The following is a 14,799-nucleotide window of genomic DNA, read 5'->3' as shown; positions in this document are numbered from 1 at the left end:
ATCTGGCTAGCCACTCCCTATATGTGGTGGTTTTGGTGGTCACCAGATGATGCGCGAGTGTCGCGCCAAGCACTGTTGTGGAGGCTGAGCCGCTCGCGTTGCTCGTGTTGATGCCGGCTGCTACATCGTCCAATTGAAACCTTGTGCCATCTGTATGAGATAGTACGTGATGGCTCGATTGGCCACCGTTTTGCTAAGAAGTTGTGTAAGCACATGGAAACTGCTGAGGCAGACTTGAGGCAGAGTCCACACAGACCTGCCCAGGCGCAACACTTCTCAATCGCATGCGTCGTGCACCAGAAGTATTGCGCATGATAATGTGATACTTTTGTACTTTCCCGATAATGCAGTATGCCATTCCATGCTATTTACTGACTCTCAAGCACCCTCTTCGCACCATCACTGATACGCTTAACCTCCTCGTGTCCCTTCTTCACCACTTCTTCCATCTTCTTCTTCGCCTTTTGAAGGTCATCCGGCAGCACATCGCGGTTCAGCTCGAACTTTCTCAGCTTCTTGTTGTGTTCCTGGCGTCCTTGCTGTATCAGCTTGTCTGCTCGCTCAGAAGCTTTCACGGCCGACTCGACGGCTGCGCGACGCGATTCTCCCGTTGGCGGTGGGAGCGGGACTTGGATCGTGAGTGGGTTCGAGGGTTCGGGTGTGAGGGGCGTGAGCGAGTGCGGTGAGGCGGCGATGGCGGAGGTAACGTGCTTGACGTGCTGTAGAGTGTTAGAAAACTTGGTGTTGTTATAGTAGCGGCTTTACCTACCGTATCTTCCCCGCAGATGACATTAAACATTCTCCCTCTGGGAACAACCTGCGCGATATCTCCCAGTCTCACCGTCTCTTTGTTTCCTGCTGTGCCCAGTTGCACTTTCAAGTTCTCCACGATTTCAGGGTTCGTCTTTCCTCCACTGCGCAATTGGCTGAGGTCATGCGTAAGCTTCTCCAGAGCCTTGAGGATCTGTGCCTCCAAGCCCGAGACATCGTAGGCCTCGTCGGTAGGAGTGAGCGGACCCGGGTTGCTGACGGGTGGTGCCGAGTCGGTTCGCGCATGGGCTTTGTTCGCTTTACCGGCCTTCTTCTGCAATTGCGTGCTTATAGAGAAGCTCCGGATGGCGCGTGACGAGCATTGTGGTGTTGGGCGCAATATAGGCCTGGGTGGTGTGAGCGGGGAAGTTTGCGCAAAGCAGCGATTGAAGCTTACAGACTGCGGCTTGGCGCCTCAATTGACCTCGAAGATGTACATAATGAGCTTCTTGAGCTAAGACGTAGTGCGGCACGTGGTATAGCGGTGCGAGACATGGTTGCTGGTATATGAGGGTGATGGCTTGCTGGTACAGCTGTTTACGCGGGCGGAGGCACGGACAATCTTCCGCACGCGACGGGGACGTCATCGCGTTCCCGAACATAATCACTAATCAAGGCCGCCCATCCATGGATGGATTACATGTAACTTTCGGTCCTGACTTTCATCCCCGCATTGCTGACATGCAGACTCCTGGTTCAGATCATTGCTTGTTCCAAAGTCTAATTGCAAGGCTAGATCACGGCATGTCTCTTGGAGGCATCTCAACAGGCCTGTCACCCGTCAAAGGGTCCCGATACCAGTTCTCCTCCGGATCATCCAAGCATTCCCCTACCCTCACCAGCTTGTATCCATGCGCCCGTGCGTTGTCAATCATGAACTGTGTGTATCTATGCACGGTACCTTCGTGGGTGTCGTGCGCCAGGCCCAACCAGGCCCGAACCCCGTTACGGTTCTTGCCCTTGATCTTCTCCATGAAGTTCTGTTCCGTGTAGGTGTAATTACCTTCCCAGTCCCGTCCATCGAGATCGGCTGCAGTCTTTCAAAAGGTTAGTCCCGCTCCTCTACGTTGCTTCCTGCGGACTCACCACGTGGTAACCGAGCTCTCCCATCTCTTCCTGGCATTGAGGGCCACAGATGTTGAACGGCGGGCGCATGTAAGTTGGGAAGAAGCCCAGAATGTCATTGAGGACAATCTCTGCTTTTATCTGTTCGTCTCTGCGTTGCTGCGGGGTCATCTTATCCAAGTTCTTGTGGCCCCAGGTATGTCCCGCGATTTGGTGTCCTTCGTTGTATATTCTTCTGATAAGCGCAGACCTCTCATCGAACTTGTGAGCTATCAGCTCCCAGTACAGGTTGATTGTCCTGATATAAAATGTCGCTTTGACGCCGTTGGCTTTCAAGATGTCCAACAAATCCGCTGTCCACTCTCGAGGACCGTCATCGTACGTGAGTGCAAGCGTATTTTCCACTTTGCAGTTGAAAATCTTCGTTCCAAAGGGAACATCTCCCAGCTTGGGCCGAGGGGTGTCTGATGTATTGAATCCTGGAGGCCATTGCGTGCCATCGCATGCTAACCCATAGTCCCAAAGACACATATGTTTACCAGCAAAGTTTGGATGTGTCATGCGAATACCCTATTCACATTGATGAGTAAGGCGGTAGGCGATACGCAGGGCTTCAACTACTCACATCTTTCGAGCAGCATCGGCTACACTCAGGTTGCTGAACTCCTGGTCCGCATCTTCCATAGTTGATAGTCTCAACGTTGACGAGTGGATTTATTACTGGGCATATATTTCCCAATGGTGTGTAGTAAAATGGATGGTAAGCTCCCAACGCACTGTTCATGATGAATTGGATATTCGGCTGACTGATGCGGCGCTGTCCAGCTTATCTAGATCCATTGCGACCACAGCGACGCTGTCAGCCGGTTCCGCGAGCTTCGCGACTTATTCGCCCCGTGTTTAGGTTCACATCCGCAGCGGCGCGACTGCTCACCGCTTGCATCCAAATCTCAGGGGCCAAATGTTCCAAAGCGCCGGTATGGACTAAATAAACGCCCGTTAGGCCCGATCTCCAAATGTGCAGACAAATTTAGCCGGTCTTAGACTTGGGTACCGAATGCAAAGACCGGACGATCACTTCCTCGGGCCGATTACGAAAGATGGCGTGTATTACCATTAAGTAGGCGAAAACAGTAGTGTACAGAAGATGGCCAGCCAAACAACCAATAGAGCCACTTTGCGAATGCGACTGAAGATGTGTCGGCCTCTGAAGCCCGCGTCAGCTATCATCTGTTCCAGACTTCAATCCGCACATCTGCCAAGGTTTCCAGAACTGTGTAGTCTAAGCCAGGTTGTTTCGCCGCTACGACGATGGCGTCAAACGATCTCAGGACGTCGGGCTTCCAAGAACCTTCTTCCAATCTTGATACTTCGGGTATCGCCTCCTGGTTAACCAGAGGATCGCAAAACATGAGATCTACCTCGCCAGACTGTCGCATGTAATTCAGCAACTGCAGGCCTGGCGAGTGTGACAGGTCCGACTGCCCGGGCTTGAAACCGACTCCGACGACGAGAAGCCTAGGGCGGTGTGTCGAACCATGTTTTTTGTGGCACTCGTCCATCATGGTTGCGAGAAGCTGGCTGGCGATGCGCGACGGCCGCGACATCATCTTCTCGTGCGCTTGTTGTAGGAGCGGAAGATTGCATGTCGACATGAAGTAGATCGGGTTAACCGGGATGCAATGACCCCCAATTCCCAACGACGGGTACATCGGCAGATACCCAAAAGGTTTGCTGGCGGCTGTGCGTGCCACTTCGAAGGGGTCGATCCCCAGTCCCTGACAAGCGTCTGACATCTCGTTGGCGTACGCAATTGCTATCGTCCTTTGGCAGTTCTCGTACAGCTTTGACATCTCCGCGACTTCGGGTTTGCTGACAGGGATCACAGTGTCGAAGACCGTCTCATACAATCGTACAATGGCATCCAGCGAGCCCGGGGCAATGTCGTCGAGCCCCGAGACGACCTTTGGTATTGATTTAGGCGGCGGCTCAATCCGGCCTGGGTCGATCCTCTGGTAGGTGTCAGCCAGTCCTGGTTCTTGCGGACGAAAAGGTCATCCTACCTCTGGTGACATCCCCGCAAGGATGCCGCGGGATCCGGCCAGCGGCCCAAGGAGAGCTCTTGTCATGCCGACGGCGACGGTACTTTCTATGACTACTATCGATTTGCTGGTTGCGTAGCGTTGCAGCATGTCTATCGCGTTGCGGACATGTGATGAGTCTACTTGGCCGCTCAATCCCAGGGTGGTCGGTACGCAAACGAGAAAGTGTGCCGCGTCCTTCAAATCCCTCTCATCGGTCGAGAATTTGACATTGCCTCTCTGTGAGTGCTTCGATCGCAATCTTTCTATCCGGGAAGCCGAGACGTCGTATCCAATAACCTGGTAAGCGGAAGAGAAGACTTCCATAAGATGTTCGCCGACATATCCCACTCCGATGATCGCAACAACGGAATCCTGATCGTACTTCTCCATGGTAGTTCCGTAATCCAGTGATAATCCGTGGTCGTACAAATTGAGATGTACAAAATAACAAGCTCAGTAATCGAGAAAGTCCCAGAGGCGACATGGTTTAGGGACGAGGTATATATTTGAACTCGCTAAATTACTCCTATCTTGATACTCTACTGAACGCACAATCCCACTGAGACATGACCGTATTGCGATGGCAAAATTTCATCCGGTATTGATACACTAGCAGCGAGTCTCGCTACGCGCCAAGTCTTAGCTTCGGTACTACCAAGTACTCCGAAGCGGTCCGTATGTTTGGACTCACCGGTGTACCTCCGAACTAATGCGTGTTCAACATGAAAAATAGTCACAAAATGGCGTTTTAGGAAAGCCACGCAGGCAGGCACAAGATGTTACGCCGCCTGGAGGTACCTCGGTGATCAGCCCTGTCACCGTCCCTGGCGTCCCTGCGTTACACCGCCTGAAACTGTATCGCCTAGCCAGCGTTCTAGAGATTAACCAGACTTTCATGGTGGAGATGCTTAGTTTGACGCTCGTACCCTGACACTTGACCCTGAATTCCAAAAGGTACATGGCGTTTGTACAAAATACTAGAATAGCATCTTTCGCTCTTGCAGCACTCCCCGTTCACCACATCACAGCACGGGAATTCCTATCTTCCCCATGAAGATGGATGTCCTCAATACCGCGAGCTCGGGCGCTCAGATTGCTGGCAGTTTCAAGAAACGGTCGCGCTTCTTCTCCTCTAGGGCTTTGAGCAGCGCTATCGAACATTTACCAGATGTCAACACGGGTCGTCTCAGGATTGAGAAATATGCAGTATGGGCCATCTTAATACCATTCAAGTAAGTGAATCAACGCCATCACTCCTCAATGCGCAAGATACGAGTTGCTAATAAAGCTACTCAGCCTTTTCATAATGTACATGTTCGCAGACTGGGCAAAGTATTCCTGGGTCCTCTTTCCGAACCTAATTTTTCGAGCCGTTGTGGATTTTATCGAAATCACCATGGTCATCCATGCCCTCATTCGAAAGCGATTGAACCCGCCTCAAATCAAGATCCCCGCGACACCGGAGAGCTTGGTCTACCTGCTTTGCTGCTACAACGAGTCGTATGAGGAGATGATGAATTCGCTAGTTTCGCTGGCCGAGCAGCAGTCGCTGGATGATCACAAGAAGGCTATTGTCGTAGTTTGCGATGGTCGTGTTAGCTGCAAGGGCATGACCAAGACGACTTCCGCCCATCTCAAAGAAGATATTGTTGAGCGCCCGACTAGCACGTTCATGAATGAAGCGTACACGGCCTGGGACGACGGCCCAATGGACATTGAAATCATCAAGGGTGAATTCCGAGGTCTTCCAATCATCTGCGTTATCAAGAACGAGAACCGCGGCAAACGAGATGGCATCATTCTCATCCGGACGTTCCTGAACAAATTCAATCAGCGCAAGGCAAACCCCGATTTGAAGATGATCTCGCCCAAGCTCTTTGCCGAGCTCTCAGGCTTCCTCGAGACCCAATCCATCCAGAAAGTGGACTACGCTCTTGGAATAGACGCAGACACCCGATTCGACACCAAATGCGTCCACAACCTGATGCAGACCGCAAGAGAAGGCGATGAGATTGTGGGAGTAACCGGCTACATTCGACCCGACCCGATTGCTTTGGGAGGCTGGACCATTTCGTATCTCTACCAGAACGCCGAGTACATGGTTGGCCAGCATCGGCGTCGCCTGCGTCAGAGTCTCACAAGTGGAAAGGTGACTTGCCTGCCTGGCTGCTGTCAACTCCTGCGAGTCTGCGAGGAGACAATGGGCGACTTCATCCTGGGGAAATTCGGTTACTATCCCAAAGCTTCCGATGGTCTCTTCCGTACAGTTCGTTCCATGATGAGCGAGGACAGAGACCACGTCTGTCTCGTCATTGCACACTACGCCCACGTCCGGACGCGTGTGAACCTCAGTGCGCGAGCGTACACTACAGCACCGAATACTCCTTCGGTGTTCGTCAGTCAACGCCGTAGATGGACACTGGGGCCGCTCACAAGCGATAGTCTCCTCCTCAGCCGCAGATCGACGGGCTGGATGGAGAGAGCTTCTGCTTTGGCTTCCTTGACGCATTGGGTGCAGAACCCAGCACTTCTTATCTCGCGGTTCTTCCGTACGTACCACTTCGGCTGTGATGACTGAACTTCTGCTAACATGAGATTAACAGGTGACCTGGACGATCGGACCATATTTTATATCGTGGCTTTCGAGTACTACCGACGCGTCTTCGACTTAATGGTCACCCTCATATCGTGCGATTCGTTCATCGATGTTGTCCAGACGGTCATTGGCTGCGTTGCCTATACCTGGTCCGCGGCCTACGTCAACGTCTGCACGCAGTTCTACACGCTGTGGAGGATGGACGATTTCCGGTGGGGCAAGACGCGCATAGCGGTTGCGGGTAAAGAAGAGAAGACGCACACGGGGTAGAAACAAGGCTTCATGGAGAATGCAAATGGGGGGAGATTAGACAGGTTGGGCGGTTTCTTTGTTCCTCTGCCTAAGGGTTCTCGGCCCCTGGCTTAGTTTGAGCCCTGGCGCTTGCAGCCAATCGGGTCATAGATCGTACGTCACCCTCCGTAATGTAATCATAGATATAGAAACGACTTTTAGAGAAACTTTCGACATCCGCATGCGTGTTTCATGGCTTTTTCTGCTTTGCTGTACTTTTGATGCAGTCTCGTTGGCGTGACAGGTTGGTGGAAGGATCGGATGAGATCATGCTGCGCATCTGAGATCTCGGAACAACCTCTTTGTTCCTTTTGCGCAGTATGACATCTTTCCTCATTGCCATGGCTTACATTGGTGCCAGGCACGGTATTGATCGCCCTTTCATTGCCGTCCTCCGTCGTACAGTTAGTGTGCTTACACCGATCGCTGCTTGCAGTTCGCCCAACACAGATACTACGCGCGAGGTTCGCTGACTGCTCGCCCTCAGGTAGTGGAAGTCAAGTTGACCGCTACTGCAGTAGCTCTTACGAATGCGCGCCCAAATGTACCACTATGTACTACTTGAAATGAGGCTCAACAGACCTTGGCGTCGAGTCAGCGTAAGGTTTTCGCATTCGTCTCAGGCAGATGAGAAGGCAGCCCTGTCAACCACAGCCACGCCTGACATCACCGCCGATCAACAACGCATCACACCAACAACTCCCGGCTCCGCCTATTGCTCCGTCGCGCAATAAGACGTCTGCGCAACCTAGACTTGGTGCGCAATATGTTTGTCAGAATTTAGAGCGGCGGCATGTCCCTCGCGATGGCAATGCGATCATGTGTTCCGTATTTCCGTGGCCAGCGCGAGAGGCTTACTGCGGCCAGCAGCCCTGAAAGCCTCGCTGTGCCCACCCAGCCCAACCGCCTTGTTGCCGGTCCCGCCACATTGGAAGGGCGGCAGAGGTTTGTATGAACGTTACATTCTGCTATAACGTCTACCCGAAAGCCGGTTCTGCCACTCTATGTAAGGCAGCAATACCCCGGGTTTCTTTCACGCCTCTTGCTGCCACTTACCCGTCTTCTCGCCCACGATCGGCCCCACTTTGTCGACGCGCGCTCACTTCATACGCGACGTGAGTGAAGTCGCCTTACATGGCTCCGGACTCAGCTTCGCTCTGATCTGAGAATTTACAAGAAACAACAATGGCACCGCTCAGCACCATGGACATGCTGGCCGTAGCGAAGCGATTCCCCGGAACGGCTACGACGCGTACTTCGCCACCAAACAGAGAGAGCATGACGACCGAGGGTGGTTTTCTCGAGGCATGGGCTCAAGGATACAATGTCGGCGCTCTGATCATCCTCATCTTGATCGTCTTCTGCAACTACCGCTCTGGCATGTGGCTTCACAAGCTTATTCTACTTGAGGTGAGTCTCGGTGTTGCCTCCAGGCGAATTGCTTCATTGTATATACCAATTACTAATTCACTCAGCTTGTTCTTGCCATCTGGCACGGCACCTTCATCTTCGTCGACGACCCGAAATATGGCTGGTACCTCAGCGCGACTGCAACCCTACTCTTCATATCATATTTCCTCCACAACGTCGTCTCGTGGCTCAAGATCCGACCCTTCTTACCACTCTGGGGATCTCGTTTCTTCATCATATCGCTAATTTGTGTTCAACCGTTCTGGATCGCAGAGGCGTGGTCTAACTTCGCCTACTTCAATCAGCTTGCAAATGGCTCCAACATCAACCCTCGCATGCGGCCGTTTGAGGCTCTGCTGCGCGACCCCTGGTGGATCTTCACAACATGGAAGCTTATACATGCCATCAAGAAGACCTACGCCTTCAGTCTGTGGACTCTCGTCGGTATCAACAGGAGGTTTGGCGTCATGCTGGCATGCATGCTACTCTCCATTGTCTTCCTACTTACCGACGTTGCCGTCAGCGCTGCAAAAGTCACGGCCAGTAGCGGTATCAACCCATACTGGCGGTTCGCCCTCGTCTTCAAGTGCGCATCCGACACCATCTTCCTCGACGACTTCAAATCTATCCTGGACGATATCGTCGCCCGCAAATTCAGCTCTGGCGATGACTCAGGGCGCCGCCGTTCGATAACCGGCATCAGCCGCCCGAAAAGCTCCCGCTCAACCTCCCGTAACGACGAATTCATCGAATGCAGCAACCTTGAGCGACCCGACATGCCGTCACACGGTTTTCAGCCCAAGATGACGGCACGGTCGAAATATCGCTCAGCTTTCTCCAAGAACCACAACGTACCAGATGTTCCGACCATCCATATACAACATGCTGAGACCGAACAGCTACGGAGCCCAAGTCAAGATAGCTGCGATAGTCAAGGTCCTGTGTTGCCAAGGCCGGCGCATACAGTTTATCGCAACCCGGAGTTGCGGGCTAGCGAAAGCGATGGTAGCTTGCTCATCGGCAGGCTCGTCTGATGGGTTTGAGGCGTGCGGAACAGGAAAATAGACATTGAGCGTTCTTATGAACCTCAGCATACCTTTCGACGGCGAAGGAGATGTCACATCCTCCACAGACACAGTCAGGCATGCTATGGGTATTCAAAAGTTCTTGAAGACTTTGGATTTTCGAGCACTTGCATGCATGATGCACTTCTTGTTTTTGGAGCGAGTGATGGCACAAAGTAAGTCTCAATTAATGTTGCCGCAACATGATCACAGCTGACACTTCTTACTAGAAGCACAACACACAGCACACCTGCAGGCCCCGACATTAACTCGGTGGCGCTCTGGACGCGATAATGAATGATGCCCGTGGAAACGACGGCAAAAGCGATAGGAAGACGAAAGATGGAAGAGACATGGCGTTCTGAAGCGATGATTTGCATGATACCCTGACATGATTATATTTACACACACCATGACGGTAATTCCATAATACTTATTCCTTAATTGTATCTATGTAGCCTTTTCTTCTCCTTTCGTAAGCATGCTTGGAGACTTTCCGCTTACACCCATGATCGGTACTAAGCCATTCGGTACTTAATGATTGGTCTTTCAACAGCCAAGCATTGGCTATGCTGTTGTGGCAAAGCGAAATCGGGGAACACGAGCACTTACTTCAGCTTTGTGTATGCTCACCGGAGGGAATGGAAACCCTCCGCGGATGGCTTGGCACATCGGAATGGATGCCAAAACTTCCTCGGAGGGTTCGCCAAAGGAACCCGCACGCCATTCTGCTTGGAAAGGCTTTTATCTAGGCACGAACGCGTGTTACCGCGGAGCCTGATGCTTGGAGCGTTACATCAGCCCGGCTAATGCTGCGTGGACGAAAAGAAAGAGGTATCATGCGCGGAGCATGACCACATAAAGATACTCGTGGTGCTTTTGCCACCTCTCTAACACATTCGCTTCGATATCCCAGAACAGACTTTGTCTTTAACAGTCCGCTGCAACACAACGATCAAGTAACTCTACCGACCATGTCGTCGTCAACAGCCCCGTCCAGCACTTCCATAACACCAGCATGCATCACCGCCATCCCCGACTCAAACGGTCACGTCCCACCCTACGCCTGCAACGCGCTCTACCAATACAATCCCTCCCTCGCCGCCGCTATAGTCTTCACCCTCCTCTTCGGACTCCTCACAGTCGCGCACATTGGCCTCGCAGTCCTCCACCGCAAGCGCTTCTGCTGGGTACTCATAACAGGCGCGATCTGGGAGTTTGTCTCCTTCATACTCCGCGCGCTCGGTACGCGAAACCAGCAGAACGAAGCGTTGGTTATCTTGTCTACATTGCTCTTCCTGCTAGCGCCGCTGTGGATCAACGCTTTCGTATATATGACCGCGGGCCGGCTGGTGTACTTCTTGCATCCGCGGAAGAAGCTATGGCGTATCGAAGCGGTCAAGATAGGAGGTTGGTTTGTGGGGCTTGATATCTTCAGCTTCATCGTTCAGGCTGCGGGTGGAGTGATGATGAATCCTCAGGCTGGTGCTAAGACCAATGGGTACGGGAAGAACGTGTATATGGTTGGTGTGGGTGTGCAGCAGATTTTCATTCTGATGTTTTTGGCGTTGATTGTTAGGTTCCATTTGGATATGCTGAGGGTGGAGCGCCAAGGTCGAGAGGATACGGAAAGTGACCGAAGGGCAGGTACGGTGCGTTGGAAGTGGTTGACGTATACGCTGTATGCTGTCCTTGTGCTCATCACGACGCGTATCATATTCCGTTTGATCGAGTTCTCGGCTGGAGTCAAGGGTGCGACAAACGTTCTCGTGGGCACGGAAGGGTATGTGTTGGGACTTGATGCTGTACCGATGGTGCTGGCGCTCGTATTGTTGGCAGCCGTACATCCTGGTATCATTTTGAAAGGACCTGGGAGTGAGTTTCCGTCGCGCAAAGAGAGGAAGGCGGCGAGGAAAGCAAGAAAAGCTGAGAAACAGTCGCGCAAGACTGATAACTACCTGGTGGCAGAAAACATCCGTATGGATGGCGCGACAAGTCACGCATGAAAGTACCTTGGGTGTATATAGGCCTTTTCAGTCGAGTCGAAAATGGTACCATATCTCAAAGCCATAATATCATGTACCAAAGATGATCTAACAGCTTCAAGTGCTCTTATCTTCTGTCCAAAAGCGGAAAAGCCGCTTGGCATCAGAAGCGTCGCGTGAGTATAAGTATCTACCCCATCGCTTCCACAGGGCTCGCTTCCCTTTCTTCAAACCCGATTTTCGTGTTTTACAAAAATACCAGGAATCGCTTCGATGTGCGCGAGTCTGACTCGCGACCTTGATGTCTTCAAAACTCATGGTCAACAACCCCATGTTTCCAGACTCGGCAAGAGCTTCTTTTGACATTTTTGTATGCGCATCTGCCAAAATGACTTGTTTTTAAAAGCATGTGTACTGCAGTGCGACAGTATCAAAACTTAGATGCAGCGTTCCCATGACGTGGTTGAGCAAGGGTGTATAAATACTGTCCCTTCCACCTTTCTCAGACATCCGTCTTTCTTCCTATAATGTTGTAAGTAGCACTTTCAAAGAGTTACGCAGCGAGAACATGTACGAGAGCCTTGCTTTCTCTTTCAAAACTCCAAAAATCGAATTCTATAACAGAATGGACTCATCGGGTCCGTCTTTGGCACGAGACAACATACGGGTGCGAAAACCGGCCGCGATGGCAGTGGGGGTTCAGAACAAGCCATGAGATGGGTGCGAATTTGAATGTGCGACATAGTTCCAAAGATTTCAGCCAGGTTTGCGATGTAAAAGCCTCGTTCAAAGGGTCGTGATGCTAGCAGGTGTTGAGCGTCAGGAGATCTCCATCGGGTCAAAACCTGGTGATGCAATTAACATGGATAACACCAATGCTTGTATCCGATTTCTGCATCAAAGGAGTCTGAACAAATCCATGTTCTAGTATAAGACAACGTAACGTTGCAAATAGCTTTCAATAACGAAAAGCAGTCCTTCGAAGATACTATTGGATGACAAAGCTACATTAATAACTTGTTATACTAGGCTTCGCCAAGCGTGCAAGAACAACGCCTTCTCTTTGCGAAAGGCCTCGATTCACGACCATTGGAAGAGATCGCGACGTGGAAAAGGTCGGCCTCATCGGACTGGCGTATAGCCCTATATCGCAACTGTTGCAGTTCTGGTTCGACGGAGACGAATTCAAGGTGTCTCAGGACGCGCTACGTGAATTGGGTGGTTCGGATGAGAGCTGGCCGGCTGCTCTCGAATTGTTATCAGCACTCCTGGCAGCAACTCCGCATCCAGATATATGCGTGATTGACAGCCTCAGCGACTTCGCGTTTAGCACAGGAGCGCAGTGGTGCGATGCTTTCCAAGGTGTGCTGTTCGAGCACCAGAAGGCATCAGCGGGCATCTGGATAATTTTGCTTACAACCATGGGTCAGTCACGGATACTGCAGGACCGTGTGAACATTTCAAATCGCATGTTCGCTCAGACAGAAGCGCGCGACGTGATTTGGGGTGGGCGGCTGTGCAAAAGCCCAGAAAGCTGAGGTGGCTGGACGCGTCGTGTTCGTGATGGAAGGTTCAGTAGCGCGGATTGGTGCGTCGGCGATAGCGCCTTGGCAAATGTGGGAACATGAGGTCATTTCCATTGTTCAAATTTCCGTCATGTACCACATTTTGTGACCATCGTGAATGGTCGTTCCTAGATTCCCAATGTTCGACGTGGATGTATGAGCTAACTACATCTATCTGTTGATGGGCTCGCAATATGTCATCTAGATGTCTAAATCCATTATCTGCTCGTAGACTCACTACTTCTGTCGCTGTATCTTGTTTAAAGACCTGCCACATCCTTCCGTTATCGACCACGCGCAACATGGCCTCTGCTTCAACAAATCAAAATGCATCACGTCTTTACGATAGTAATCCTGCCTTCATCTACGGTACTGCTTGGAAGAAAGATCAAACAAAGAGGCTAGTCAAGGAAGCTCTCGCTCAAGGCTTCCGTCGCGTCGACACAGCTGCGCAACCACGGCATTACCAGGAACCTTTGGTTGGTGAAGCGCTTCGAGAAGCCTTCTCCGAGGGCCTCCTTAGACGAGATCAACTATACGTAGGTTAAGCGTGGATCTGACCCACTTGATGCTCATGCGTCACAGTTGCAAACAAAGTACACCACGCCTGCCGGCCAAGATATGACCAACATGCCCTACGACCCTGACGCGCCGCTGGTCACCCAAATACGCACATCCGTCGCATCCTCGCTGAAGAACCTACGATACGACGACTCAGAAAATGCCTCATACGTTGACTGTCTACTTCTGCACTCTCCCCTCCCCACCATTGACCAAACACTTCAAGCCTGGAAACTACTGGAATCGTATGTGCCCGATAAGATCCGCTCCCTCGGCATCTCAAACGTCAGCCTCCCCATTCTCCAAGCCATCCACGAGAATGCCACGATAAAGCCGGCCGTTGTCCAGAATCGTTTCTACCCTCAGACGCGCTACGATGTACCGTTACGCGCCTTCTGCCGCGAACATAACATCATGTACCAGTCGTTCTGGACTTTGACCGGCAATCCCACTCTTATAAGATCCGAGCCGGTCACTGCGTTGGCTCGGACGGCGGATGTCGGTCTGCCTGTCGCGCTTTACGCTCTTGTCATGGACCAAGGGGTCGTTGTATTGAATGGGACTACTTCGAGTGATCATATGCGGGCGGATCTGGAAGGTGTTGACAAGGTGCGTGACTGGGCGCTGTCGCAACCTGACAAGTTCAAGGCTGTTAGTGAGGCCTTCAAGTCGCTGGTCGAATGATAGGAAGTATTGTCACGAATTGGAGCGCACTACACGCGCAATGTCTGTCATCCAAGAGCAAAGTTACCTCGAGTCGTCAAACGTATGTTGCGCAGTACTCGGTCTTAACAAGGCGGTCTAAGCCATCATGTTGACCGCTCTATATGGTGCTCAACAAAAGGCAAACACTCTCCTCCTGCGAATTCCTCTGGAGAGTTGTCGCGGAAGAGACACGTGGCTCGAGACTTAGTTGCCTAGACAATGCAAACAGCTCCCAGCTCGGTACGCACTGACCCCCCTTGACGACTTTTGTCAAACAAACGGTCTTCGAGCTTTCGTCCACCTTTGCCGCACACCAGAACCTCTGACTACTGACAATTGCCGTGACGAAGGAGATTGAGCCTACTAAACAAGCAGAAAAACTCTACTCGACAAGCACCAAAAGTATGCTCAGCATATCGATTCCACGGCGCGATGCCGATGATGATCCCGGTCATGCATACATTTTCTCCATTATGGAGAAACTGAAGCGGCTGGTATCATCATGAATTTGAACCTAACGATGTGAACTAGTACCAAAGCTGCAGAAGCAAGAATGCGAGCCGCCGAGTCGCGCAACGATGTGGAACGTCGAATGTACCCAAAAGGTGTCCACTACCAGTCGTAAGACACAAGTCATTACATCCATAAGGAAGAGAACTAACA

General features: G+C 51.7%; 6 protein-coding genes across 6 annotated transcripts; 4 read left to right on the top strand and 2 right to left on the bottom strand.

Annotated features, from left to right (window-relative positions):
• Window positions 1-368: 368 nt before the first annotated feature.
• On the bottom strand, window positions 369-2,559 carry J4E90_008057 (uncharacterized protein; the record flags this gene model as incomplete). The annotated part of the gene is made up of 5 exons (XM_051437587.1): window positions 369-719; window positions 770-1,084; window positions 1,752-1,847; window positions 1,897-2,173; window positions 2,501-2,559. The coding sequence occupies 5 exons, from the start codon at window positions 2,557-2,559 to the stop codon at window positions 369-371; spliced, it is 1,098 nt and encodes a 365-aa protein (XP_051288398.1).
• Window positions 2,560-3,101: 542 nt separating this feature from the next.
• On the bottom strand, window positions 3,102-4,349 carry J4E90_008056 (uncharacterized protein; the record flags this gene model as incomplete). Its single annotated transcript, XM_051437586.1, has 2 exons — window positions 3,102-3,887; window positions 3,939-4,349. The coding sequence occupies 2 exons, from the start codon at window positions 4,347-4,349 to the stop codon at window positions 3,102-3,104; spliced, it is 1,197 nt and encodes a 398-aa protein (XP_051288397.1).
• A 666-nt stretch (window positions 4,350-5,015) lies between these two features.
• Window positions 5,016-6,825, top strand: J4E90_008055 (uncharacterized protein; the record flags this gene model as incomplete). Its single annotated transcript, XM_051437585.1, has 3 exons — window positions 5,016-5,191; window positions 5,256-6,508; window positions 6,563-6,825. The coding sequence occupies 3 exons, from the start codon at window positions 5,016-5,018 to the stop codon at window positions 6,823-6,825; spliced, it is 1,692 nt and encodes a 563-aa protein (XP_051288396.1).
• A 1,206-nt stretch (window positions 6,826-8,031) lies between these two features.
• J4E90_008054 (uncharacterized protein) lies at window positions 8,032-9,290 on the top strand (the record flags this gene model as incomplete). The annotated part of the gene is made up of 2 exons (XM_051437584.1): window positions 8,032-8,256; window positions 8,322-9,290. The coding sequence occupies 2 exons, from the start codon at window positions 8,032-8,034 to the stop codon at window positions 9,288-9,290; spliced, it is 1,194 nt and encodes a 397-aa protein (XP_051288395.1).
• Window positions 9,291-10,294: 1,004 nt separating this feature from the next.
• Window positions 10,295-11,326, top strand: J4E90_008053 (uncharacterized protein; the record flags this gene model as incomplete). The annotated part of the gene is made up of 1 exon (XM_051437583.1): window positions 10,295-11,326. The coding sequence occupies one exon, from the start codon at window positions 10,295-10,297 to the stop codon at window positions 11,324-11,326; it is 1,032 nt and encodes a 343-aa protein (XP_051288394.1).
• A 1,846-nt stretch (window positions 11,327-13,172) lies between these two features.
• Window positions 13,173-14,115, top strand: J4E90_008052 (uncharacterized protein; the record flags this gene model as incomplete). Its single annotated transcript, XM_051437582.1, has 2 exons — window positions 13,173-13,409; window positions 13,456-14,115. The coding sequence occupies 2 exons, from the start codon at window positions 13,173-13,175 to the stop codon at window positions 14,113-14,115; spliced, it is 897 nt and encodes a 298-aa protein (XP_051288393.1).
• Window positions 14,116-14,799: the final 684 nt, after the last annotated feature.

Source organism: Alternaria incomplexa (genome assembly GCF_024043165.1).
Source record: "Alternaria incomplexa strain BMP 0042 chromosome Unknown scaffold_12, whole genome shotgun sequence".
NCBI lineage: Eukaryota > Fungi > Ascomycota > Dothideomycetes > Pleosporales > Pleosporaceae > Alternaria > Alternaria incomplexa.
Note: the sequence above shows the minus strand (reverse complement) of the source record. Positions and strands in the feature narration are given on the sequence as shown.